General features: G+C 47.1%; 1 protein-coding gene and 2 pseudogenes across 1 annotated transcript; 2 read left to right on the top strand and 1 right to left on the bottom strand.

Annotated features, from left to right (window-relative positions):
- Nucleotides 1-10264: 10264 nt before the first annotated feature.
- Nucleotides 10265-13528, top strand: LOC136507133 (receptor-like protein EIX2; annotated as a pseudogene).
- Nucleotides 13529-16549: 3021 nt separating this feature from the next.
- LOC136507132 (receptor-like protein EIX2) lies at nucleotides 16550-19343 on the top strand (annotated as a pseudogene).
- Nucleotides 19344-20732: 1389 nt separating this feature from the next.
- LOC136508919 (uncharacterized) lies at nucleotides 20733-24435 on the bottom strand. The gene is made up of 6 exons (XM_066503698.1): nucleotides 24109-24435; nucleotides 22437-22633; nucleotides 22255-22335; nucleotides 21741-21974; nucleotides 21566-21643; nucleotides 20733-21484 (listed from the first exon to the last, which is right to left on the bottom strand). The coding sequence occupies exons 1-6, from the start codon at nucleotides 24221-24223 to the stop codon at nucleotides 21185-21187; spliced, it is 1005 nt and encodes a 334-aa protein (XP_066359795.1). The 5' UTR covers nucleotides 24224-24435; the 3' UTR covers nucleotides 20733-21184.
- Nucleotides 24436-25592: the final 1157 nt, after the last annotated feature.

Genomic DNA, 25592 nt, shown 5'->3' with positions numbered 1-25592 from the left:
TGAAATGGCTTCATAGTGTACCCTGCCCGCTCACCTTGGTAGTGACATGGGAGTAATTAACCCGGGCATATGGGGATCACGACTCGCGGTGAATGTGCACCACCTCTGCAGAGGGTAACAAACTGTTATAACAGCCGTGCTCACGGTTACGAGCGGCCCGGAAAACTCACAGAATAACTGGTTAATTGTTGATGATCATTTAAAGTTGTTCAATGATGATATATGGTACACCTGACTCCGATATTTGTTCTTAAGGGAATTAAATGGGAGCTTAAGCAAAACTTGATAATACTTGAGAATAAAAGTTTGACCTATTAAAAATGCTAACTGCAGTAAACCAGAGTCTATCCTTTTTGAGCTTCATAACCCCATGTTAGCTTGCTAAGTACGGAATGTACTTACACTTGTTTATTTTCTTTATTTGGATAAAAATCCCGGATGGGTAACAGATGACAACGGGTATGAGGATTTCCCGGAGGATTATTAGGCTTGTGGTCAACCAGTTGACCTTCCCTGTGATGAAGCCCACGGGAGTTTATTATCTTTTTATCTTTCCGCTGTGATGTATAAGACTAAGTTTTATTATAACTCTGATGTATGTGACACTGTGATGATACTATATGTAATTTGTCAGCTTGTGTGTGTAATTGATTCCTGGGCACACACGAGTTTTGTGCATTCAATTTTATTCTTAAAATTGGGTGTGACAGCGCGGGCGCGGGACTGGCGGCTAGGGCGGCGGTGGAAACCCTAGGCACGCGGGTAGCCTGACGGCGTCGTCGGTGGAAGAAGACAGCGCCCAGACGACATCACTCCCGTGCGCCGTCCTATTAATACTCCCTCCTATTTCTAGGGGCGGTTCCTGATCCAGCCGCCCCTACAAATGCATTTATAGGGGCGGTTCCTGATCCAGCCGCCCCTACAAATACATTTGTAGGGGCGGTTCTTGATCCAACCGCCCCTACAAATAGTTTCTATTTTTTAAATTATAAATTCTATATTTTTTATATCATAAAAACACAAAGTAATATAAAAAACTGTGTATATGCACAAATATAATATTTTGTATTATTCTATATATGAATAAATATATATATAAACAATTGTAGTCAAAACAATATAGAAAACAAAAATTTAAAATTTAAATTTTAAAACTTTGACTACAATTTTATGACATTAAATGAAATAAAATGAAAATGTTGTAATAAATGAAAATAGAGTGGATGTTCAAATAGAGTCATCTGGATGTTGCAAAGGGTAGTCTCACACACATGCATAAAATGTAGTCTCGCACACATACAAAAATATGTAGTCTTACACACGTACATAAATATATAGTCTCGCACGCATGCATAAATAAAGTCTTACAAACACACACTTACACAAATACTTCACATTCAACAACTAGCTAGCCCGCTGTAATGACTTTCCCCTTGACACCTTTTCGTTCCCATGGCATTATGTCTTTGGGGAGGTTCTTTTCGACAACACTGATCTTCTTAGGAAAGTCTGTGAATAGCGGCATCTCATCGTAGTTATTGTAAGCATCAACATCCTCCACGCCATCAACTCCAATAATGTGTTGTTTCCCGGAGACAACCACGTGCTTTGTCTTCTTCTTCGAGGGGAGGTTACTTTGTGGGTCAGACATATAGAAAACTTGTGCGACACGTGAAGCGAGCACCCAAGGGTCATCTTGGTAGCCTAGATTCTCGAGGTCCAGGACTCTCAATCCGATCTCATTCATTTGGTGTTGTTTGATCCAGCGGCATCGAAATAGGGCCACCATTATATCCCTTCCATAGTCAAGTTCCCATATCTCTTCAATGATGCCAAAGTATTGGATCTTTCGCCCTAATCCATCGAGAGCCTCTATTCGAACGCTGCTGTTTTGGTTCACATATTTACTATCCTTTGCGTGGGTATAGTACGTATACCCATTGATGTCATAAGCATTCCAAGATGTCACTTGTCTCGATGGCCCCTCCGCCAACCTACTGATGGTAATAGAGTCTATGGTTTCTCCAGGCGGTATGTTTTGGTCCTTCAACCATGTAGTTAGTCGTTGCTTGTGTTGTTTCATGACCCAATCATTCGAACGGCCATTTCTCTCTGCCATAATGATAGCCAAGTGTTCATCAATATACGGTTGCATCAGTTGTGTACTCTGCAAGACACTATAATGCGCCTGACTCACCTCTTTGTAATCATGGTCGATGAACACTTTTCTACCACTGGTGCCCTTCCCAGCCAGCCTACCCTTGTGACGAGAATCGGGTTTACAAATCCCTTTCTGTACTTTTACGTACTCTTGACAGCACTCGACGACTTCTTCAGTACTGTAACCCTCTATCATGGAGCCCTCTAGGTATGCTCAATTATGCATGTATCGACTTAAAACCGACATGAACCACACATAGGACCACATTTCATGCAAGTAGCAAGGGCCAAGCGCTTGTATCTGATGAACCATGTGAATCATGAGATGTGGCATTATATCAAAAAAAGCAGGAGGTAAACACATCTCTAGTTGGTTTTGTGTCTCCGCCACAAATTCATGTAGGTCACTCAGCTCTTCCTTGCCAATCATCTTCTGTGAGATCTTTGAAAAGAAGTAGCACATGCGGGTGATGGCCATTTTCAAGAACTCTGGCTTTATAGCCCTAATTACAATAGGTAGAAACACTGTCAGCATCACATGGCAATCGTGAGCCTTGCAGTGTGTTATTGACAAGTCCTTCATCGACACTAGCTTCTTCACATTTGCTGAAAACCCAGTCGGGACTTTGATCCCCCTCAGGAAAGTGCATATAGCTCTCTTCTCATCTGGTGTTAGGTTGAAGCACGCCGCGGGCAGAGTGTATTTTCCATTAGCCTCAGGTACTGAGTGAAGCTGTGGCATCACGTTTAGCTGCACCATGTCTTTCCATGCTTTCAGACCATCCTTTGACTTGCCTATGTCCATCAAGGTAGCAATGAGACTCTCAAAGACATTCTTCTGCACGTGCATAGCATCAATGGCATGGGGGACCTCCAAGTCTGGCCAATAAGGCAGATACTGAAAGAAGATCGATTGTTTCTTGAAAGGTACGCCTTCAACAAGAGGTGTGCTTCTATCTCTGTTCGTCCCATCCGGATTCTTCTTTCCATAGACGACGCGTATGTTTTTCACCATTCTATACACATGTTCTCTGTTATGACGTCTCTCCGGAGGGGGTTCAATCTCCGGGGCGTTGTCATAAAATCTAAAGAACAATTTGCTGCGGTACTTGTGACTTGTCTTTAAGAAGCGTCGATTCCTTAGGTAAACTATCTTCTTGGATGCATCTAGGTACACCCATGTAGTACCATCCAAGCAAACCAAGCATCCTATCTTCCCTTTGATCTGTCTAGATAAAGCAAACAGCATGGGGTAATCATTGGTAGTAACAAATATTATTGCTCTACATATGAAGTCCTCCTTTCAGAATGCATCGTACATCTGCTCCCCATGCCTCCATAGCCTCTCCATTTCTTGCATCAAGGGCTCGAGGAACACGTCTATATCAATGCCTAGTTGTTTAGGGCCAAAAATAAGAATAGTGAGGAGAAGGTACTTTCTCTTCTGACACAACCATGTTGGGATGTTGTACATGGTCAAGATCACTAGCCATGTGCTGTGGTTGCTCATCCTCTCATTGAAGGGATTCATTCCATCGGTGCTTAAGCCAAACCGTACATTCCTTGGGTCATCGCTGAATTCTTTGTGCTTCTCATCAAACCTTTGCCACTGACTACAATCAGCTGGGTGTGCAATCTTATCATCATCCACCTTGCGCTCATCATCCCACCATGTCATGAGTGCGGCTTCTTTAGGGTTTAGGAAGATACGTCTCAAGCGGTCGGTCACTGGCAGGTACCACATTACCAGGGCAGGAATTCTTCTCTGCTTTGCATCGTTGCCTAATGGAGGTCCTCTGGGGGCTGAGATTCTTGTACCACCTTTTTTGTACCCTTCTTATTCCTCTTTTTTCCCATGGAGGGTTCATCCCCACCGTAAAGGTCATTGTTCTTGTACCAGCTGGCCTCACACCAGGGACATTTATCCAGTGACTTGAATGTTTCGCCATGAAAAAGTATACAGTGGTTGGGGCATGCATGTATTTTTTCAACCCCCATTGTCAATACACTTATGACCTTCTTCGCTTGGTATGTGTTGGCGGGAACTGAGTTTGGTTATGGCAGCACCCATGACAGGAGATGCAATAGATCATTGAAACTATAGTCTGACCAGCCGTACTTAGCCTTCAGGATGAGCAGCTCAAGCACAAAACGTAGCAATGTCCAATGTGTCGGACAACCCTTTTCAACACCATACACAGTCTCCTTCGATGCTTTTGTCACTCTTTCCAAATTTTCTAGACCTTTCGGGCTATTTAGTAAAATCTCTGGTCCAAGGGTTCGAATCATGTCCTCTAAATCATCTTCATCCCGGACACGTGCTCCACCATCATTATTGGCACCACCTTTGTCGTTACCATCCCAACCACCAGCATCACCACCTTGTTCATTACCAAACTCGAAATTCATTCGTGCATCAAGCTCTGCTGAATATTGGGACAGGGATTCTATGGTTTCGTCGTCGTATTCCTCCTTATCCTCGTTGTTAACAATAACTGTTTCACCATGATGAATCCACACTGTGTAGTCCTCAACAAATCCTCGCATAATCAAATGTGATCCGATGATAGTCACATCTGTCCATGCCATACGGTTCTTGCAATCTTTACAGGGGCAAATAATTGTATCCTTATTCTCTTTCAATGTCGTTGCATGCTTCATTGCGGCTTCAATAAATTTATCCACCTCTTCACGGAAACCTGTCTTGAACCTTAACGAACCATACATCCAAGAGTTCATGTACTCCATCTTTTACAACAACAACAAAACAAACATTAAAGGACTACTTATTCAGATAAATATAAAAATGAATCAAAGTAATAATTATTTGAGAATAATTGTATATACTTCAGATATATATGAATATAAATCTAATATAATTACATGAAGCATACAAACACACCATGGTAGAGGAAAATTAATTAATGGTCCATTTATCCATAAATAATTAAAATACATATTTATTGATTACAATAAACAATTTCAAAGACAACAATTAGCAATAATTATACTTTACCCAATATCTTTCATACAAACCCTAGTCCAATTTCATCAAACATAAATTTACAAAAACAAAATTAATAAAAAAAACCAAACCCTAGATCTAGATCATCATGCACATGAAACATCCATAAAACTAACTAATTGTTCACTAAAATCAAGAAACATGGACCAAATAAGAGTATGATCTTGTTCCCCTCCTTAATTTACCCTAGTACATTTAAAACTTGGGTCTAATTTGCTTCATAAGTAGCTCAAGCACCATAGAAGAGAGAGAAAAACAAAACTCTAATTACTCACTAACCAACCATTAAAACTTCAAAAAAAGTGTGGAATAGCATTTTCTTACCTTCTACAACCTCTCCACCAAAAGATTTGAGACCAAAACCTTCCCCCTTAGTAGAGCAATTTTTGGGAGGTGCCCAAGGCCTCCCCACCTTTCTTTCACGGGTTGGAGTGAGTGACCCGAGGAGGAAGAAGGTGCTGCATGTGTTTTATATGGGGGGCATTTGTAGGGGCGGCTGGTGATTGAGCCGCCCATACAAATCAGAGCTATAAATACGGGGCCATTTGTAGGGGCGGCTCAATCACCAGCCGCCCCTACAAATACCATTTCCAGGGGTGGCTAGTGATTGAGTCGCCCCTACAAATCAGACCCCATTTGTAGGGGCGGCTCGTATCACCAGCCGCCCCTGCTGTTCCATTTGTAGGGGCGGCTGGTGTTTGGGCACCCGAGCATGCCACTGTAGGGGCGGCTCCATCACCAGCCGCCCCTACAAAAAAATCGAACCGTTGCTAAAAATCATTTTTTACGTAGTGAGGAGAGGGAGCTGAGGTAAGAGGAGGGGGAGAAGGGAGAGAGTGCACCTCCGCCATGCACAACTGGCCAGATGCGCCGGTGTGGGGCTACTCCAGCGATTAAGGCCGGCGAGGCAGATCCACACACGTGCCTGGCCTCGGCGCTTGCAAGGAGAGCACGCACCAGAGACAAAAAGGGGAAAAAAGCGAGGACAGGGATAGCTCCGGCGATGGACGTCTGGGCGCTGCAGCTGGGGCCGTTGTGCTCCAAGCCAATGCTAGAGCGATAATGACCAGAGGTGGTTAATGGTAGATGGAGAACCAGAACAGTGCAGAGCAAGCAGTGGAGCTATAGATAAATTCAACAGCTTATCCAAATTAAATAACACTCAAAAGGGATCTATCAAGAGTAAAGGCTCAATTTTACCCAATAGTAGAAGTAATCATACGGACACAAAAGGTGGTACTTGTCAGCATGATCAGGCTTGTTAGCATACTTCAGAAGCCTGATCTCATCAAGGCTCTGATCGGAAAAATCTTTGCTATTTTTTATAATTTAAACACATACACCCATCCATGTGTGCAAATCATGTGCCTGGATGGCGATAAGGAACACAGCTGAACGCAAATATTGTGACACATGATAATGGCCAGCAATGACACAACTGGGAACATGGAAATTCATGTCTTCTTCAACCTTTATCTAATAATCAACTTTTGTTCCATAGTTTGTTATGGTTATTTCAGGGCACCACGAATGGTATATATATTACAATGAAGAAAGTTCAAGGGCCTACAGTGACATACAACGCAGGTACATAAATAGAAGCTTGGTGGATAAAAGAACCATTTGCGAAAGAAATCAATATGTTTATGAAATAAACAGTTACATGCATGATGGGCTCATGTCTCAAATGCGAGGAGAGTAAATCAATACCTATGTTTATGCAAAGAAATAGCAAAGCCATGTCTACATAGCTTAAGATGAAGACAGTAGTACCGAGGTCAAGTCTTGAATTGTCAAAAAATTTATGGAATGCCAAAGCATGAACTGAAGCCAAAGTTGGGTTGCATATACAACCAACAACAAATGGCACACATGGAGGCAAACATGCCATCGGTTAGAAATAGGATCACTCATGTCATCCAAAAGTAAGCATCTTCCCTGATTCCTAAGGATGCGATCTAAAATTCAATATATGTTTATTCTGTCAAACGACAAAAGCAGAACCATGCCTACTTAGTTGGCACTTCCACCAGACTTAGCTCATGTTAGTACAGCTAATGTTGATATTTTTGTATTTGCAAATAGGTATACTGCGATTATGAGGAAAAAAGAGATAAAAAGTGAGCGGTTGCAGTGTTGTACCTTCACTTAAGGAGCATATGAGGCACCATGACGCCAATTTTAACGCACCATTGCTGCAAAGTATGGAGGCAAGGTTAATAGAACTGATCTAAACACCATAGGAATCGCCAGGAATCAAGATCCAAGAAGATGCAACCTTGGAACTAAACAATGCACCCAGGACAGAACCTCCAACTGAAGGAAGAATGGAGCAAGATTTCGCCAAGATCTCATCCAATCCTATAGCCTGCGCCAAAATTGATAGCCCAGATTCAATTCGTGACCTCTCAAGCAAAGCACTGAAACAAAAAAAAAATGCCCGAGACGAATAGAAGCAGTAGCGCTAGGTAAACCCAAAGTACATAATGGATAACCTCATGACCGAGGAACAAAACACATCGCTGAACAGAGCAGCAGGGCGGTAATCAGGGCAAACGGCACGGGAACTCGGATTGAACTGACAGGAGATATTTGAATGTACCTAACAGCACGATCACACGGAGTAAGACAAACAGAAACTAGCGATTCGCTAGGAAACATAAGCTAACAAAAAAAAGCACAGCGTGGTAACAAGCGACGAACCCGCTGTACAAAGGACAATTCTAAGCATACACACAGAATATATAGCAAGCATATGCATGCACACACAAACACATGGAATTCATCACTGAACGTGAGTAAACTGATCAGAGGAAAAAAAAAAGCACCACCTGTACAGCAACCGGATAAGAAACAGGCCCCCCTGCCGATGAGCAGCTCTCCACCACGGCACCACGTGACTGGCACCCGGGGGGCGCCGGGACTCGGGAGGACGAGGACTGGAGGAGAGCTGCTGCCTGTGAATACGTTTTTTCTTAAAAATGCTAGTATGAAGTATAAATGGTTACTGTAAGCAATTATAATTCCATATAAATGAATACTTTAAGCAACTATAATGCTTTCAGCATTCACAGGTATGTATGCATTTTCTATCTACTATTATCATTTGCCGATAACTCATGAGACATCGCTAGGCCTGAGACCGTAGCACTGAAATTAAGATGCTACAATTTTGCGTTACTTTTTTTTAGTAGAAACCGATTTAACAGGTGTTCCTATCTCTTATGGGGCTAACTCACATAGTCACATGCCGAAGCTTTTCAGAGAATGCAGTGACCGCCTTTTGAATATGTTGCAGATAACATAGTTTGTTAGCATCAATGTCCCAAACTTGCAAACAATGTGCCTTCCAGATTAGCAATACATGCATAAGCATTGAGGGGAGACATTTTCCTTTTTTCGAGAACATAAATCGTATGTGCAAGCAAACTACGTGCATACATATAGAAAACAGAATCAAGGGATCAGAGACATAAGGTGGCAAATGAGATATAGGTTTTTTTAGGTTACCGTAGCAGGACCAAGCAAGGTCAGGGAGGACGAAATAGAGCAGAGGATGCAGCTGGACTGGCTTCGGTCGCGTCAACGAGGCCGGTGACGACGTAGGCGGGGTCTTGCTGCGCTGGGTCAACGGGGCGGTCGCAGGCGGCGTCAACGGGGCGCTCGCGCAGCCGATGCGGCCGTGGCGGGGCCGTAGCGACGGCCGACGACTGCATTGACGGCTCCCCGCGCTGGGGCGGCGTTCGATCCGGCCGCATCGAGCGCTCCCCGCACCGGTACGGCACCCGATCCGAGACAAGAAGGGAGAGGCAGCGAAAGATCGGGAGACGGAGAGGCACCTAGGGTTTCCTGTTGCACAGGAGCAGGCGCGCAACATCGTTAGGAGGCCGCGCGGGGGGGGGGGGGGGGGGGAGGGGGACCCGCACCGGCGGCCAACGGCGGGGCCCGCTCGCGCAGCGCCGTGGCCTGTGGCGGCGGCGGCCGGTGGCGCACGCGCGGCGGCGCGCTGTCGCACCCGACACTGCTTCGTGCGGTGCGCCGCCGGCACGGGTCCGGCTAGCCCGAGTTGAGGCGAGGGTGGAGGAGGAGGAGGGCGAGGCCGGCCGCAGCCGCGGGTCGGCGCCGGCGCGAGCCACTGTCGCCCTGGTGTCACCCGTCGCCCGTGGGGGGAGAGAGGGAAGAGGAGAGAGGATGGGGAAAGGAGAAGCGTGTAGAAGCTGAAGCAGGAGGTGTGAATATATTCGTTTGGCCGGATTCCGATGAGGAGCGGGAGAAGCCGAGCAGAAGCTGACGAGAAGCCGGAAAAGGCGAGTAGAAGCAGGGGAAACCGCTTACGACGAAATCCGCTTCAAGCCATCTGAGCCGTAAAACGCGAGATCGAAGGGCCGAGAGAATTTGGGGCGACGTTGACGCCATGGTTGGCGGCCAAACCTCGCTGCTTTGATAAGAAGAAATTTGGTTGAAGTTAAGTATGTTTGATATATCAGAAAGTGATAACAACAGTTAAAAATGAAAGGAGGGAGCAGTAGTGGAGTATTGCCTGTGTCGATAGACCCCGATGATGGTCTCCCTCCCAGTCTGGCTGACAAGTGACAACCACGCGGGAGTTATTTGATTGATGGAGTAGTAGTGGAGTATTACCAGCTGTCGATCGCTGGATTACTTTAGTTGACTTGGTGCCTGACTGCCTTCTGGTCAAGCACGGCAAGTAGACTTCCCTTGCATATACAGATCACCTTTTTCTGCGTGCGTGTGTGTGTCTATATATATATATATATATATATATATATATATATATATATATATATATATATATATATATATATATATATATATACCCGTTTGGGCTGGTTTGGCTTATAAGTCATGACTGAAAGTACGGCTGGTTGGTTTGATGTGAAAGAAAAATATTGTTCGTTGGCTGATAAGCCATGACTTATAAGCCAAATACGACCAAACGAACAGGCTGATAGAGAGAGGTAGATCAAGCTGGCCCCGTTCGGCTGACAGAATTTTGGCTGAAACTAGTTCCGTCTGAAAAAAAATCAAATAAACAGAATATAATATAGGGTAAGCCGAATGGGGACACCGCTCAAAACTACTGGAGTACGTAGTTTACATTCTATGCATAAATAGCCAAAAACACAAAAACAACGAAGGCACCGTTTGGATGCCGAAAATTTTGGTAAAATGACACCGTAGCATTTTCGTTGTTATTTGATAATTAATGTCCAATCATAGTCTAACTAGGCTTAAAAGATTCGTCTCGTGGATTTCGTCTAAACTGCATAATTAGTTTTATTTTTTATTTATATTTAATGCTTCATACATGCGTCCAAAGATTTGATGTGACGAGGAATTTTGAAAAATTTAACGTTTTGGCGAGGAACAAACAGACCCGAAGAGCGAGCTAGCGAGGCTCTCACAAAATGATTGCTCGGCTACTCGAGCTGCTGCTGCTGCAGTCCTCGTCTTGATCCTTTCCGTGACACTGCCCTCGTCCTTTTCTGCTCACGCAAGGGCGGCCGTCTCGGCTCGTGGCTGCGTTGCAAGCGAGTGCGAGACAACCAAACCGGCTCCTTCAAGAAAAGCTACATAGACCTTAACGGGCTCCTCTCGTCGTGGCAAGGCGAGGACTGCTGCAGATGTAAGGGAGTCCGGTGCAACAACCAAACCGGCCATGTCATCAAGCTTGACCTCCGTGGATGGAGCTCGATAAAATACTGGCTCGCTAACTCGCTCGACTTGTGGTCGGCTCAGTTCGGCTTGACTCGGCTCGTTTTAATTTTTTTACAAGTTGAGGTGAAAGTCTAGCTCGTTATTTTAACGAGCCAGCTCGCGAGCTGAGGCCTATCAGCCCATGACCATAAATCCAGAAGATGATGATGCTGACATAGAAGTGTACACCTATTCTATTAGTATGTAATCCTTATTTTCAGCTGTTTCATATGAATTTTAATTTTATAATTGTTGTGGTACTTAAATGTTGATTTTATGGATTGTTTTTCAGGGAGAAGATGATGATGATGATATTGAATCTGTGGATTTTTCTAAGTTTGTGGTGGCAAGCAACTAGTTAGTATGCTAGAACGGCATGATCATGAATGTACCAGCTATGTTGTATGGTTGATACTTTTGATGAACCTGATATGTATTAATCATGTATGGTTGCATAATGGTGGACATCACATTCTAGAATTAATGTAGCATAAACATTATAAACATGTGTGTCCTATTTTTTTTAGTAGCTCGCGAGCTAAACGAGTCAGCTCGAACTCAGTAACGAGCCGAGCTGCCCCTCTAGCTCGTAATATTAACGAGCCGAGCCGAGCTGGCTCGTTAGCCTAACGAGCCAGCTCGAGCTAGACCAAGCCGAACTGAGCTGGCTCGATATCCAGCCCTATCCCTGCGGACTCTATGTCGACAGGTCAGATGAATGAGATCGTGAACTCCACCATTATTGCCGGCTTACCACATCTGAGATACTTGGACCTTAGCTTCAATCAGCCTGTTCGTTTGTTGGTTTCTGGGCTGATAAGCCCGGCTGATGCTAGTTTGTTGTGAGAGGAAAATACTATTGGCTGGCTGATAAGCCTGGGCTGAAAATTAACAAACAAACAAACAGGCTAAATGACTTCAATTATAGCACAAGCAAATCTTTGTCATTTTTGGATACCCTAAAAAACCTAAGGTATCTCAACCTCTCCCATGCTGATTTTCCGGGGAGTATACCATGGCAGCTTATTGGTAACCTTTCTCGCTTGCAGCACCTTGATCTCAGCAGCCTTTATTTTCCGTACGCATCAGATTTTACTTGGTTGCCACATCTATCTGCACTAAAGAGCCTCGTTATGAGAGAATTTAACCTCAGCTCCGCGAGCGATTGGATGCACAATGTCAATATGCTGCCTAATCTGAAAACCCTCGACCTGTCTTTTTGTCTACTTAACAGCAAAATCTCTCGTCCTTCCCATTCTAACCTCACACATCTTGAGATCCTTGATTTATCTAAAAATCCATTTAACTCATTCCTCCAACACAGCTGGTTTTGGGATGTCACTTCCATCAAGGAGCTTTACCTCTCTTCCTGTGGATTGTCAGGGCCCATCCCTGCTGCATTAGGAAACGTGTCCTCCCTTGAGGTATTGTATATAGATTGAAATTTAATATCAGGTAATGTTCCAACGACCTTGGAAAATTTATGCAGTTTGCAGTTACTCAATTTGGAACAGAACAGTATCAATGCGGACATGATAGGGAGATTACCGCAGTGTTCATGGAGCAACTTGCGTGAGCTACATTTGCAGGGTGCAAATTTGACTGGGCAGTTACCAGCATGGCTAGGAAATCTAACTAGTCTCAGCTACCTTGACCTATCATCGAACATGGTGGTTGGTTCTATACCATCTGGGATAGGAAACATGAGGAGTCTAAGTTACCTTGACCTCTCAACGAACATGTTGGTTGGTTCTATACCATCTGGGATAGGAAACATGAGGAGTCTAAGTTACCTTGACCTCTCTCATAACATGTTGGATGCTTCTATACCATCTGGAATAGGAAACATGAGGAGTTTGTCACCTTGACCTCTCTTGCAACATGCTGCATGGTGATGTACCTAGTGGGATTGGAGCACTTAGTAATTTAACCGACTTGATCCTTTTCAGCAATAACTTCAGCGGTGTGCTTTCAAAAGAACATTTTGCTAGTCTCGTGAACCTTTAGTATCTGGACATTAAAAAAACCTCCTTGAAATTGGATTTTGGTGAAGATTGGGTTCCTCCGTTTGGATTAACATATGCATATTTTGGGTCATGTGACATGGGGCCTCAGTTTCCTTCCTGGTTGAACTGGCAAGCGGGCATACGTGAGCTTGATATCTCAAACACAAAGATAAATGATGTTTTGCCACACTGGTTCTGGGTTGCATTTCCTAACGCTTCCAGATTGAACTTGTCAGGAAATAAACTCAGTGGTACTTTACCACCAAAGTGGAAGCTGCCGCCCCTAGACATGCTGGATCTCTCTGGAAATTCTTTATCGGGGAAGCTACCAGCTAATCTCAGAGTTCCCTACGTATTTAGAATGGATCTAAGCAACAATCATTTCACAGGCACCATCCCAGCATCATACGTGTGTAATGTTCTCTGGGAAATAAACCTATCGAACAATCAACTAACAGGGGGGTTTCCACATTGTCAAAATAACAACTCTTCAATTTCTCTATCTATACTAGACCTGAGCAATAACAATTTGTCTGGTGAATTTCCTCACGTCCTTCAATATGCTACAGGTTTAAGCTTTCTTGACCTCAGAGCCGTACAAGCGCCGTCGCCAGACTAACCGCTGGCGATGACGGACGGTTTGGAAGTGGGCGACAGCAATGGCACTGCTGTGGCTGCCCAACCACGACCGGAGGTCATTGTTCGCACGGTGCGGGAGGTCAGCGGCACCAGTTGACCGACGCTGACTCACACCAACTATGGAGAGTGGTCGGTGACCATGAAGGTCAAGCTCAGAGCCCGACGGCTCTGAAATGCTGTTGACAAGGGCACCGACTGTGAAGAAGATGACATGTTAGCGCTGGAGGCTATCATCGCTGCTGTACCGACAGAGTACAGGGAGCCGTTGGGGACGAAGAGCTCTGCCAAGGAGGCGTGGGAGGCTATTGTGGCGATGCGCTGCCAAGGAGGCGTGGGAGGCTATTGTGGCGATGCGCGTCGGTTCCGACCGCGCAAAGAAGGCGACGACCCAGCTTCTGAAGCAGGAGTACGCCAACCTCAAGTTCAAGGATGGTGAAACGGTGGAGGACTTCTCCCTCCGCCTGTAGACACTCATCAGCAAGCTGAAGAGCCATGGCGTCATCATCGACAAAGAGGAGGCGGTCTCCAAGTACCTCCACTCTGTGCCGGCAAAGTACATCCAGATCGCTCTTTTCATAGAGACGATGCTGGACTTATCCACCCTCACCATTGAGGATGCGACAGGCCGTCTGCGGGCGGTGGATGAGTGCCTGGAGCAGGAGGCAGCAACGAAGGACAGCGGGAAACTCCTGCTGACGGAAGAGGAGTGGGCTGCTCGGAGGAACTCCGGGAAGGCAGCCTCCTCCAGCCGCGGTGGCGATGGCAAGCGCCGTGGCAAGGCTTCTTCAGAGAAGAAGCAGGTCGACCCCAACGCCTATCGATGTTGCGGGAAGATGGGCCATTGGGACGGGAGTGCCCAAATCGCAAACAGGAGAAGAAGGCTCAGGCTCACCTGGAGCAAGCCGACGATGAGGATGAGGCCACTATCCTGACGGCGATGTTCTGTGCACTGCACGACGTCGAGGCCAAGGAGAAGGAAGAGGCGACGACGGTGGAAGGACCTGGGAAGGCCCTGAAGACCATCAACCTCGACGAACCACACGCCCAAGTCCACCTCGGACATGTGGGCGCCGACCAGGAGCAGCGGTGGTATCTGGACTCTAGTGCTAGTAACCACATGACGGGCTCCAAGGAATCCTTCTTTGAGCTCGACGACGATGTTACCGGTACGGTGAAGTTTGGTGACGGCTCAAGGGTGGCTATCCAAGGGCGCAGCACCATTATCTTCAGGTGCCAGAACGGGGAGCATCGCGCGCTAACGGATGTATATTACATCCCGCAGTTGCGTTTCAGCATTATCAACATTGGTCAGCTGGATGAGCGTGGTAGCGAGGTACTGATCAAGGACGGAGTCCTTAGGATCAGGGACCGGGAGCAGCGACTTCTCGCCAAGGTGAAGAGGTCCCTGAACTGGTTGTACCTGCTCGACCTGAAGGTAGAGCAGCTGGTGTGCCTAGCGGCAAGGCACTCCGAGGAACCATGGATGTGGCATGCCCGGTTCGGACATCTCAGCTTCGACGCGCTTGGTCGGCTGGAGAAGATGGTCCGAGGGCTACCCCACATCAAGCACGGAGGCAAGCTGTGTGACAGCTGCCTGGCTGGGAAGCAGAGGAGGCTACCTTTCCCAAAGGCGGCCAAGTATCGCGCAAAGGACGCTCTCGAGCTTGTCCACGGTGACCTCTGTGGGCCGATCACGCCTGCTACAAACGGTGGTCGGCGGTACTTCCTCCTGCTCGTGGATGATTGCAGTCGCTACATGTGGCTGCAACTCCTGACAAGCAAGGATGAAGCGGCGGCGGTGATCAAGAAGTTCAAGATGCGCGCGGAGGCCGAGAGCGGCAAGAAGCTCCGTGTGCTAAGGACTGATCGCGGTGGCGAATTCACTTAGGTGGAGTTCGCTGCGTACTGTGCGGATCAGGGTGTGGGGCAACACCACACCGCGCCGTGCTCGCCACAACAGAATGGCATGGTGGAGAGGCGGAACCAGACGATGGTCGGCATGGCCCGATCCATGATGAAGGCCAAAGGCATGCCGGCAAGGTTCTGGTGGGAGGATGTGACCACGGCGGTGTTCATCCTCAACCGCGCTCCGACTAAGGCCCTAACGGGCAAGACGCCGTTCGAAGCTTGGTATGGGCGGAAGCCAGGCGTGTCCTTCCTCCGGACATTCGGCTGCATCGGCCACGTCAGGAAGACGAAGCCGAACCTCACCAAGCGAGAGGACAGGAGCACACCCATGGTGTTCCTGGGCTACGCGAAGGGTACCAAGGCGTACCGGCTCTATGACCCATGCGGAGACAAGGTGCTTGTCTCGCGCGACGTCGTGTTTGACGAGAAGGCAGCTTGGGACTGGACCAGTCCGAGCACGGGGGAAGCTGGCGGCTTCACCAACACCTTCGCCGTCGAGCACTTGGTCATCCACGGTGGTGGAGATGCCGGGGAAGAGGTGCCGAGCACTCCGGGAGGAGCGCCGAGCACTCCAGCGGTAGAACCGAGCACTCCTAGGGCAGTGCCGAGCACTTTGGGAGGGATGCCGAGCACTTCGGGAGGAGGGCCGAGCACTCTTGGAGGGATGCCGAGCACGCTAGGAGTGGCGCCGGGAGGTTCTGCAGTGGTGGCGACCACTCTAGGACGGGTGCCGAGCACTCCCGTGGCGGAGCCAAGACGTCTGACAGTGGTGCCAACCACTCCAAGACTGAGGCTGAGCACTCCTACAGTGGGGCTGAACACTACAAGAGTAATGACGAGCTGTCCAGAAGTAGTGCCGAGCACTCAAGGTGCTATGCCGAGCACTTCGGTGGAACAGGGAACTCCATCGACGCCGATCGAGTTTGCCTCACCTCCAAGTGACATCACTGAGTTCGTGGATGCCTTCCACGAAGGTGAGGAGGTACGGTTCCATAGGCTGGACGACATTGTCGGCAGCACAGGACCCTCAGGACTGGCTGGTCGGCTGCTCAATGACGCAGAGCTGCTGCTAGTCAGTGCAGAGGAACCACCCATGTTCGTGCTGGCCGAGAGGGATGGAAACTGGCGATGGGCGATGCTAGAGGAGATGAAGGCGATCGAGGAAAATGAGACATGGCAGCTCGTCGATCCACCTCTAGGATGCCGTCCGATCAGCCTGAAGTGGGTGTACAAGGTCAAGTGGGATGAGCTTGGTGCCATTGTCAAGCACAAGGCGCGCCTCGTCGCCCGAGGCTTTGTTCAGCGCGAGGGCATAGATTTCGAGGAGGTCTTTGCGCCAGTAGTGCGCATGGAGTCGGTCCGTTTGCTACTAGCCTTGGCAGCAGAAAAGGACTGGCGCGTCCATCACCTGGATGTTAAATCGGCCTTCCTCAACGGCGAGCTGGCGAAAACGGTCTTCGTCAGGCAACCTCCAGGTTTCGCCGTCAAGGGAGAGGAGCACAGGGTGCTCCGACTGCGCAAGGCGCTCTACGGGTTGCGGCAGGGCCCACGAGCATGGAACACCAAGCTTGACGCCATGCTGGGCGAGCTTGGGTTTCAACGGTGTGCAACCAAGCACGCGCTCTACACGCGGCGACGGGGGAAGGAGGAGCTCGTCGTCGGCGTGTATGTGCATGACTTGATCGTCACCGACACGCGCACGGAGGACATCAACGGCTTCAAGCGCGAGATGGCGGCTCGTTTTCGAATGAGCGATCTAGGCGCACTCTCCTACTACCTTGGCATCGAGGTGGGACAGGGGAAGGAGGAACTCACGCTCGGTCAGAGTGCGTATGTCTCCAAGCTGTTGGAGAGGAGCGGCATGGCTGAGTGCAAGCCATGCGTGACTCCGATGGAGGAGCGGCTGAAGCTGACGAAGGCCAGCACCGCGGTGAAGGTGGATGCAACATTCTACCAGAGCATCATCGGCGGTCTGCGCTACCTAGTCCACACGAGGCCGGACAATGCGTTCGCCGTAGGCTACGTTAGTCTCTTCATGGAGGATCCTAGAGAGGATCACTGGGCTGCGGTGAAGCGGCTACTGCGCTACATCAAGGGGACGGTGGATCATGGGATCATCTTCCTAAAGACCTGCGAGAGTAGGCAGTAGCTCACTGTGTTCAGCGATGCAGACATGGCGGGGGACATCGATGGGCGACGGAGCACCTCTGGCGTGCTCGTCTTCCTCGGGTCGGCCCCAATTTCATGGCTGTCGCTGAAATAGAAGTTGGTGGCGCTATCTACGTGCGAGGCAGAGTACGTAGCGGCGGCCACAGCAGCGTGCCAAGTTGTGTGGCTACGCCGGCTGCTGGGCGAGCTGACCGGCGTGGAAGCTCACCCACCAGCACTGATGGTGGACAACCAGCCCACCATCGTCCTCGCGAAGAATCCGGTTCTGCACGATCAGAGTAAACACATCGACATGAAGTTCCACTTCCTCAGGGACTGTGTCGATGGAGGGCAGATCGTCATCGAGTTTGTCGAAACTGGTCGGCAACTCGCGGACGTCCTCACCAAGCCACTCGGACGACTTCGACTTACGGAGCTGAAGGAGATGATTGGCATAGAGGGGATACAAGGGATAGCATTAGGTTTAGGGGAAGAATTGTTAGAATAAACTACTGCTTTCCTTGTGTGAACACAGCAAGGGAAGGCGGCGCCGAACTGGCCCCCTGCTGTGATACTGTAGCCGCTGCAGGTGCAGGCGCCGCATGGCTCACCTGCAGCCCTGTAGGCACATGCAGAGGCCGGCGCAGAGTCAGCCATGTATGTTATCTAGTTACTGTTACAGCATGTGCGCTGTACTAGGACTAGATGGATAGAGTTGTATAAATAGACTACCACGGCAACTCAGTAAAGAGAGTTCAGATTTACCATCTTATAGACAGGGCTTCGGCCAACGCTGGTGTCTTGTACTGTGTGTGCATGCTCTGTTCTCCCTTCTTCTTCTAGCTCCAGCCATAGTGTGTGGGGACGGACAACGCTTGTTCGTGGTCGGCACGGCTAGTGGGTGCTCGGCAACACTAGCGGGTGCTCGGCAACACTGGTGAGTGGTTCACTCACCTGAGCCGGTGATCCTGTGGGCCAACATAGCACACAACAACATATCAGGAACTATACCTTCGTCCCTAGCAAGGTTGAGAGCCATGGCAGATCCGCGTGAAACAGATTATGACGATTCCACTATGATGTATTCCTTCAGCATACCAACTTTCATAAAAGATCGAGTGCTTAACTATACCAATGAATTCACAAAACATACTGTGTTGATAGATTTATCAAGTAATGGTTTCATTGGACAGATTCCGAAGGAACTAAGTTTACTCAAGGCACTTCGGAGTTTGAATCTATCTAACAACCAGTTAAGTGGACCGATTCCAGATGATATTGGTTCTTTAAGGAGACTAGAATCCCTCGACCTATCTTACAATTATTTCAGTGGCAAAATACCATCAAGCTTATCAGATCTAACATTCTTGAGCTGCCTCAACTTGTAGTACAACAATTTATCAGGAACAATCCCCTCGGGACAACAGCTGCAAACACTCAACTATCAGTATATGTACATTGGCAATCCCGGACTTTGTGGGCCTCCTCTTCTGAAGAATTGCTCGATGAATGTAACGAATCCAACTGTTAGTCAACAGCATGAAGGTGGCAGATCATCTTTTTACATCAGCATGAGCATGGGTTTTATAATGGGTCTTTGGATTGTATTTTGTGCCATGTTGTTCATGAAAACATGGAGGATTGCTTACTTTCAGCTTTTGGACCGTTTATATGACAAGCTTTATGTGCAACTTGCTATCAACAAGGCTGCCAGGAAATTTGGAAGCAAAGAGATTTGAAGGTTTTCTTTCATTGCTTAGTCTATGAACCCATTATTAGACAAGTTAATATCCTAGATAATCTTGTGTGACAAATATGTAAAGGAACCAGTCTTTGATTTGGCCGGAGATAGTAGTTAAGACCTGTACGGTAGGTTAGCAATGATTGTATCTTTCCTGTATAGGCTGATGGCGAAATCACTATTGGTCTCCTGCTCCCTATGTAAGCCACCGGTGAGGGGCTGTTCCTTACCACAACATCAACACGCAACCCGTCGCCACCGTGCGACTTCCTCGCCTAGCGTCTCTGTTTAATTCTATCACCCTTTTTACATACGAAGCTGTTTTACTGCGTTGTGTAACAACTAGCTGGCACCCCACGCATTGCTGCAGAAGAAATCAAGGCTAATGATTGGCAGTACAGTGGAAATATTTTCACAAATATGCAGAACAAAAGGAGCAGGTTTATGTTCTTACTCAAACCTGAAATATCTTTATTTTACTATGAAGACTTCTCTTTAGAGCTGGATATGGATCTGGGAGATACCAACATGTAGCAATAGGTCGTGTACTAATCTTTGTATATGTATGTGATATGGATTGATTCGGTTGAGATCTTGTAGGTGTATAGTTCGTAGGTTTGTATCAGTTTGTGTTGTAATCCTTGACTAAATCAATCATAATCATTTTATACCTTGTAAGCCATGGTGGAGGCTATTTCCACCTTTAAATCAATAAAGTTGCGGCCTCCTACGTGAGGTAAAACGCTTACCATTTCACATGATAGTGAAAGCATCCTCTTTCATCTTCATTCACATAAACCCTGGATCATCAATGGTGTCCTCCTCATCGAACATGTCTGCCACTCTCGGTCCGTCGGTGGCTGAGAAACTAACGCGTGAGAACTTCGTGTCGTGGCGTCCTCAGCTTATGCTGGCGATCCGGGAAGCGCACAAAAACCTAGAGGCCTCCTAGAATTATCAAGATTGTAGAAGCTGACAAGTAACACACATCATCAACAATCCAGACTATGCCACATGGATCACCCGAGACAAGCGAGTGATAACGCACCTGCTGAACTCTGTTTGCAAGGAGATCCTCTAAAAGGACCAAATGGCACAAGAGGGGGGTGAAGAGAACCAGGCTCTAAAAGTTTTAAAGAACAAACCTTAATCTGTGCGATTAGACTCACCCCTTGAATTTTTTGGTCCTAAGACTGCACAGATCACACTAGGGCTTGTCCTTAGGGCCAACAAACTAAGTCAAGTCCGGGCACACTAACAAAATATTACTTAGTCAAAGGCCTTTGACTAAGAACACACTAGCATGGAGATTAAATCCTACTTGTCACAAAAAAATTTCTTGCAACCAAACAAAGATCAAAGCACAAAACAAGTACAAGAATGGAAATGCAGTACTTGAAAAGATGGACAACAGACAACTAAATTTTCCACATGGTGTCACTACCCCCTAATCTACTTTGGAGCACCGAAGAGCCACGCCAAGACTCTGATTACGCTCTCTTGATCCACCAAGGCTCAAGACTCGATCAAAACACCATGCCTCAATCCAGAATCAACAATGCAAGCAACAGTATCCCATGCCCTCAAGCTTTTCAGTGCTCCAAGATGTTCTCTACTACCAAACAAGTCTAGATTGAATGATACTATCACAACTCACAAGATAAATAATAACCTCTACGAGTCTGTAGGCTATATGTTACACCAAACTAGAAGCTGCAGCCCTCTCACTTGAAAAGGACCATCTATTACCACCAGATACCAGAACATCTACGGTATCTACATCGCAAAAGAGAGCCTTTGCAATCTCTCTCTCGCTATCATTCCTTAGCCTCATCATCACTACTTCTTCCTTTTGGAACCCCTGCTTGGCTGCGAAGCTCCAGCAGAAGACGCCTCTTGAGCAGCCTCGACTGCTTCGGCTTTAGCACTTCTCAAGGTCCTCCTAGGCACCTCCGTTGATGGGCCTGCATTGTTATTTTCTTCCACCAGTTCAGCTTTGACTCTCTTGCGCTTCTTCCTCGAGAAACGATTGGCTGATGAGACTTGATCTTCCCCAGGTTCATTCACGTCATCATCGCCATCAGCTTCACCGTCCTGACAGGGCCATTCAGTACCACAACTAGGACAAGCTCTTGAAGCCTACATATGCAGAAATATTAGCAAACCATGACTTTACCATCAACATGAGTTAGCAGTGTGAACTATGATTTAGGCAAGTACCTTTCTTTGTGAAAATTTCTTCTTCAAGCAGTACTCATGAATTCTAACATTGCATCCCTCATTTAGACAACTTGATGCCTGTTGTGTAACATAAATAATACTAGCAGGTTATATGGGACAACATTAAGGGCAAGACAACGCAACTGAAAGTCATAGAATCATCACATATCAGTACCTTTATACAAGCTTCGTTGCAGACAACACAAGATGGGATATCATTACCACGGAACCAGCTTCGGAGATCAAGAAATGATCTGGTGCCCAGACCAATCTTGCCTGTGGAGGTGTATGACAACCAACGATCCCGTATCAGTTCATCAAGAGTTTTCTCTTTCTGGCTCAGTGAGAAGTTCTTTATGGAACTAGGAAGGCGAGATTGGCTGTCCTCTGAACCGTCTACAATTACAACCTGGGAACAGAACAGTCAATAACTCATGATGCCACATTGCAATCGAGATTAAACTGTCAATCAGTAGATCTAACAGTACTGCTATGCCATGCCACAGAAATACCAAAAGGTGATACCGTTGATGACATGATAACTGCAAAATATATGAAACTATAATATGCTCACTTAAATGCTTGTAAGTCATAAGTATTATGAGCGACACTAAGCACATGGCCAATTAGTACATGTTGATACATGAAAACCAAAAAAATCATGTTGCCAGAATTACTGTACAGCAAACCTGGTTGTCAAGCCGGACATTGAGAGCGTCGATACTGGTTATGCTCCCATCAGTTCCAGCTTCCTGAACTATTGCTTCTAACTGCCACAGTAATCATTACATTACATACATCAATACATGCGGAAGGTCAACACAACATATGTAGTGTCAGACTGAGGTATGCAAGGCCACGTATCGCATACCAGTCCCTTGTAGAATGCAATCTGGGGCACAGAATACTTTGTTCCGAGCTTAGATTCTTCATCAACAATGTTATTAACAACTCCATAATAAACCATACCATCATATTGGTTTATGCATGCCCGCAACTCGAACTGCAAATAGGCGAGGTCCTTATTGATCTTGAGAAGTGTATCATTGAACAGTTGTTGATGAGTGGCTGCAAGTCATGATATGAAATAAGTGATTGGAGAGTAGACATTTGGCCAAATGAATCAAGTGAAGCTTGCAGCCCCTAGGCTATCGACTCTTCTATAAAACCGGTGCTAAATATATGATTCAGCCAAGCAGGCAACAAGACATCAGTTGGGCTGAGTGATTCAAATCCCATGTGGAATCAAGACCATTTTCAGACAATCATATAATGCAACTTTGAATTCACTGTTTTTTTAGCTAAACTTTGAAGTTTGAAGTGATTCTGACTGGCTCGGGTGATCAGCAAACAAATGGTAAAAATTTTATAGATCTACCTTAGGTGAGAAAGTAAGTGTAGCTACTGCTGGATCAGACACAAATTTCCACTAAATTGTTTGTTCAAGATACAGCATTCACTTGTAAACGAATTTATAGTGTGAGGAGCACGAGCAAGTCAAGAAGAGGCCAACTTAAATAAGAATGATGACTTAGGCCAACAAAGAAAAGGAAAAAGAATGCCTACACAAGATGCTATCAATATTCAGAAAGGTAAACTTTTTTTGAGGCGAAGAAAGAGAAAAGGGAATACAAGCAGCATCAGGTTTTGTATACAGCAGCATTTGCCTGAAAAAATCAGACGGAGACCAAACTAGCACTCTTTTCCCTGACAAACAGAAGATCTGTAATAGACAAATAGAGATACAAAATGGATTCCAGAAAAGTATAGAGATGTACACAACATTCCGAACAAATGTATTACTACTACCACCACACCGCTACAGTAATAAGTTCAAGAAAAGAGAATCATTCCATGGAACAGATGAAATGGAGAAAGATTAGAGCTATAAAGCGGGGAGAGTTGCAAGCATCGTGGCATAGGTAGGTACCGGGGTCCCTGTCGGAGACAGCAGCGAACAGCGCTTGGAAGTCAGGCTCGGGAAGAGGGCCGCGGGAGAGCAGCGCCTGCAGCAGGGTGTGGTGCCGCTGCCGCCACGAGAGAGGCGCCATTGCTGCTGAAGGTGATGAGGATGGCGTAGCAGATGAATGGGATAGGGGCGCAGCAGAGGAGGACGGAGAAGGAGGCGAAGAGGAAGCCAGGAAGGGGAGCAGCGCCGAAGCGGAGGAGTAGCGGCGGCGCGGCAAGAAGCGGCGGTTGGGCGGAGGGAGGTTGACGGGCGAGTCGAGTGCGAGGCAGAGGTGCGAGCGGCGGGGAATCGATGGGATTGCCATATAATCTGCTCAAAAGCTTTGGCTTACGCTGGTAGGAGAGAAGCAGGGGAATGGCGGGAAGGGATGGGCATGGGGGTGCAGCTTAGCTTGCAGTGTAAGCTCTCCAGCCTCCAGGCTCCAGGTGCTGCTGCGTGCACCTGTAGCTCTGATTAGCGCCCACCGCCCATCAATAAAGGCGTGCATTTCGTCGAGCACTTGTTGGGCTATGGCGTCCCGCGTACAGAGAAAAGACCGAGAGACGACGAGAGGAGAGCAAAGCAGACGGCGTACCGGGGTCCTTGCCGGAGACGCCGGCGAAGACGGCGTGGAAGTCGCGCTCGGAGAGGGGGCCGCGGTGCAGCAGCGCCTGCAGCAGGGTGTGGTGCCGCCACGACAGCGGCGCCATGCTCCCGCTCGCCGCTCACCTGGTGGAAAGTGGGGACCGCGGGCGCGGATCGTGAGAACCCACCAACCTACTCGGCGAATTCCTCCGCCGCCGCCCGCGGGAAGGATTTCTCCTTCCGTGGAAGGGGGGATTTTTGGGGATGGAGGATTTGGTTGGCGTTTCGCGGGAAGCGCACGACGAAGAGCGTGGGAGGTGGCAAGGAACCCTACGCCGCCGCAAGGGCCCTGGGGAAGGAAGGAAACGGTGGGCCGTGCATCTGGAATGGGCTGGGCCGCCAGCCCGCTGAATTGGACTGGGGTGTTTGCTTCGCTTCTGTCGTCTCGGACGTGGCAGTTTACCAGTTTGGCAACAGGGAAAAGCAAGCAAATCCTACGAGATATAATCCACGCGTCGAAACAACTTCCTTAGGCCACGTTCGGTTAGGGCGTATCACGCCGGGAATCGTTCCGGCCAAAAAAAATTCTTATATAAATTAAGTATCGAATCCGGCCAGGAATTTTTCCTGGGGTCATTCCCATGGGAAACGATCGGAGCCTTACTCTAAACCAAGAAAATATTTGTATAGAGTTAATAAAATTAATTAATAATCCCTTAGATAAGCCACTGTTTGAGGAATAAATAAATTGGGCCCACTTGTCACCCGGTGCAGGCTTCTAGTTTTTTATTTGCAAAAGTTTTTGAGTTGGGAAACCGAAGTTGAGGGAGAGGAGAAGGATTGACTTCTGTTTGACACAATATTTACATACAACACGCAAGGGAAAGTTTTAAAAAGTTAGCATTTTTGTAAATACAAATTACAAATGTTGTACAAAAATCTTAGACGTTACACCATGAGATTGAGGGCTTCTACCATGGGTTTTGAGCATCGTCGGGTGTGTTAATGTCACTGTAATATATCATCATGAACATATTAAGAAAAGCATATAAAGTTGAAAAGAAGCAATGATTTATTATCTATATATCATAAAATCTAGTTATCTAACACGTAGACACCAATAAATTATTTTAGTTCTTAAGATGGACAAACATCTATCACCTAGGTATTAAGCATGTAGTTGAAAACCAGAAGCGGGATGCTTGATTATATAGTGTGGCCCTTAAACTTCGTACATTCATATAAACATGCGGTGCAATTTAGCGTCTGTATCCGACCTACATTCATACCGAGCCTCGACCTGCCACCCATAGGCTCTCTGTTCGGCTGCTCGTAAAGCTGCTTATGCTGATTTGTACGGCTGATTTGTTGGGAGAGAAAAATATTGTACTATGGCTTATAAGCCGGCTTATAATGGCAGCCGAACACTCTCTATAGATCAGACTACCATCCCTAGATTAATTGCAGCATGCGATTCTATCGCCAGTAGACGTC

Source organism: Miscanthus floridulus, chromosome 15 (genome assembly GCF_019320115.1).
Source record: "Miscanthus floridulus cultivar M001 chromosome 15, ASM1932011v1, whole genome shotgun sequence".
NCBI classification, from domain to species: Eukaryota; Viridiplantae; Streptophyta; class Magnoliopsida; order Poales; family Poaceae; genus Miscanthus; species Miscanthus floridulus.
The sequence above is the reverse complement of the archived record's forward strand: the minus strand, read 5'-3'. Positions and strand labels throughout refer to the sequence as shown.

Excerpts from the sequence above, each read along its gene's own strand:
- LOC136508919 (XM_066503698.1), bottom strand. The coding sequence starts at position 24,223 with ATGGCGCCGCTGTCGTGGCGGCACCACACCCTGCTGCAGGCGCTGCTG. Across the intron at positions 22,634-24,108 it reads CGTCTCCGGCAAGGACCCCG|CCACTCATCAACAACTGTTC; the intron begins GTACGCCGTCTG and ends CATGACTTGCAG. Across the intron at positions 21,644-21,740 it reads GCAACGAAGCTTGTATAAAG|GCATCAAGTTGTCTAAATGA; the intron begins GTACTGATATGT and ends GTTACACAACAG.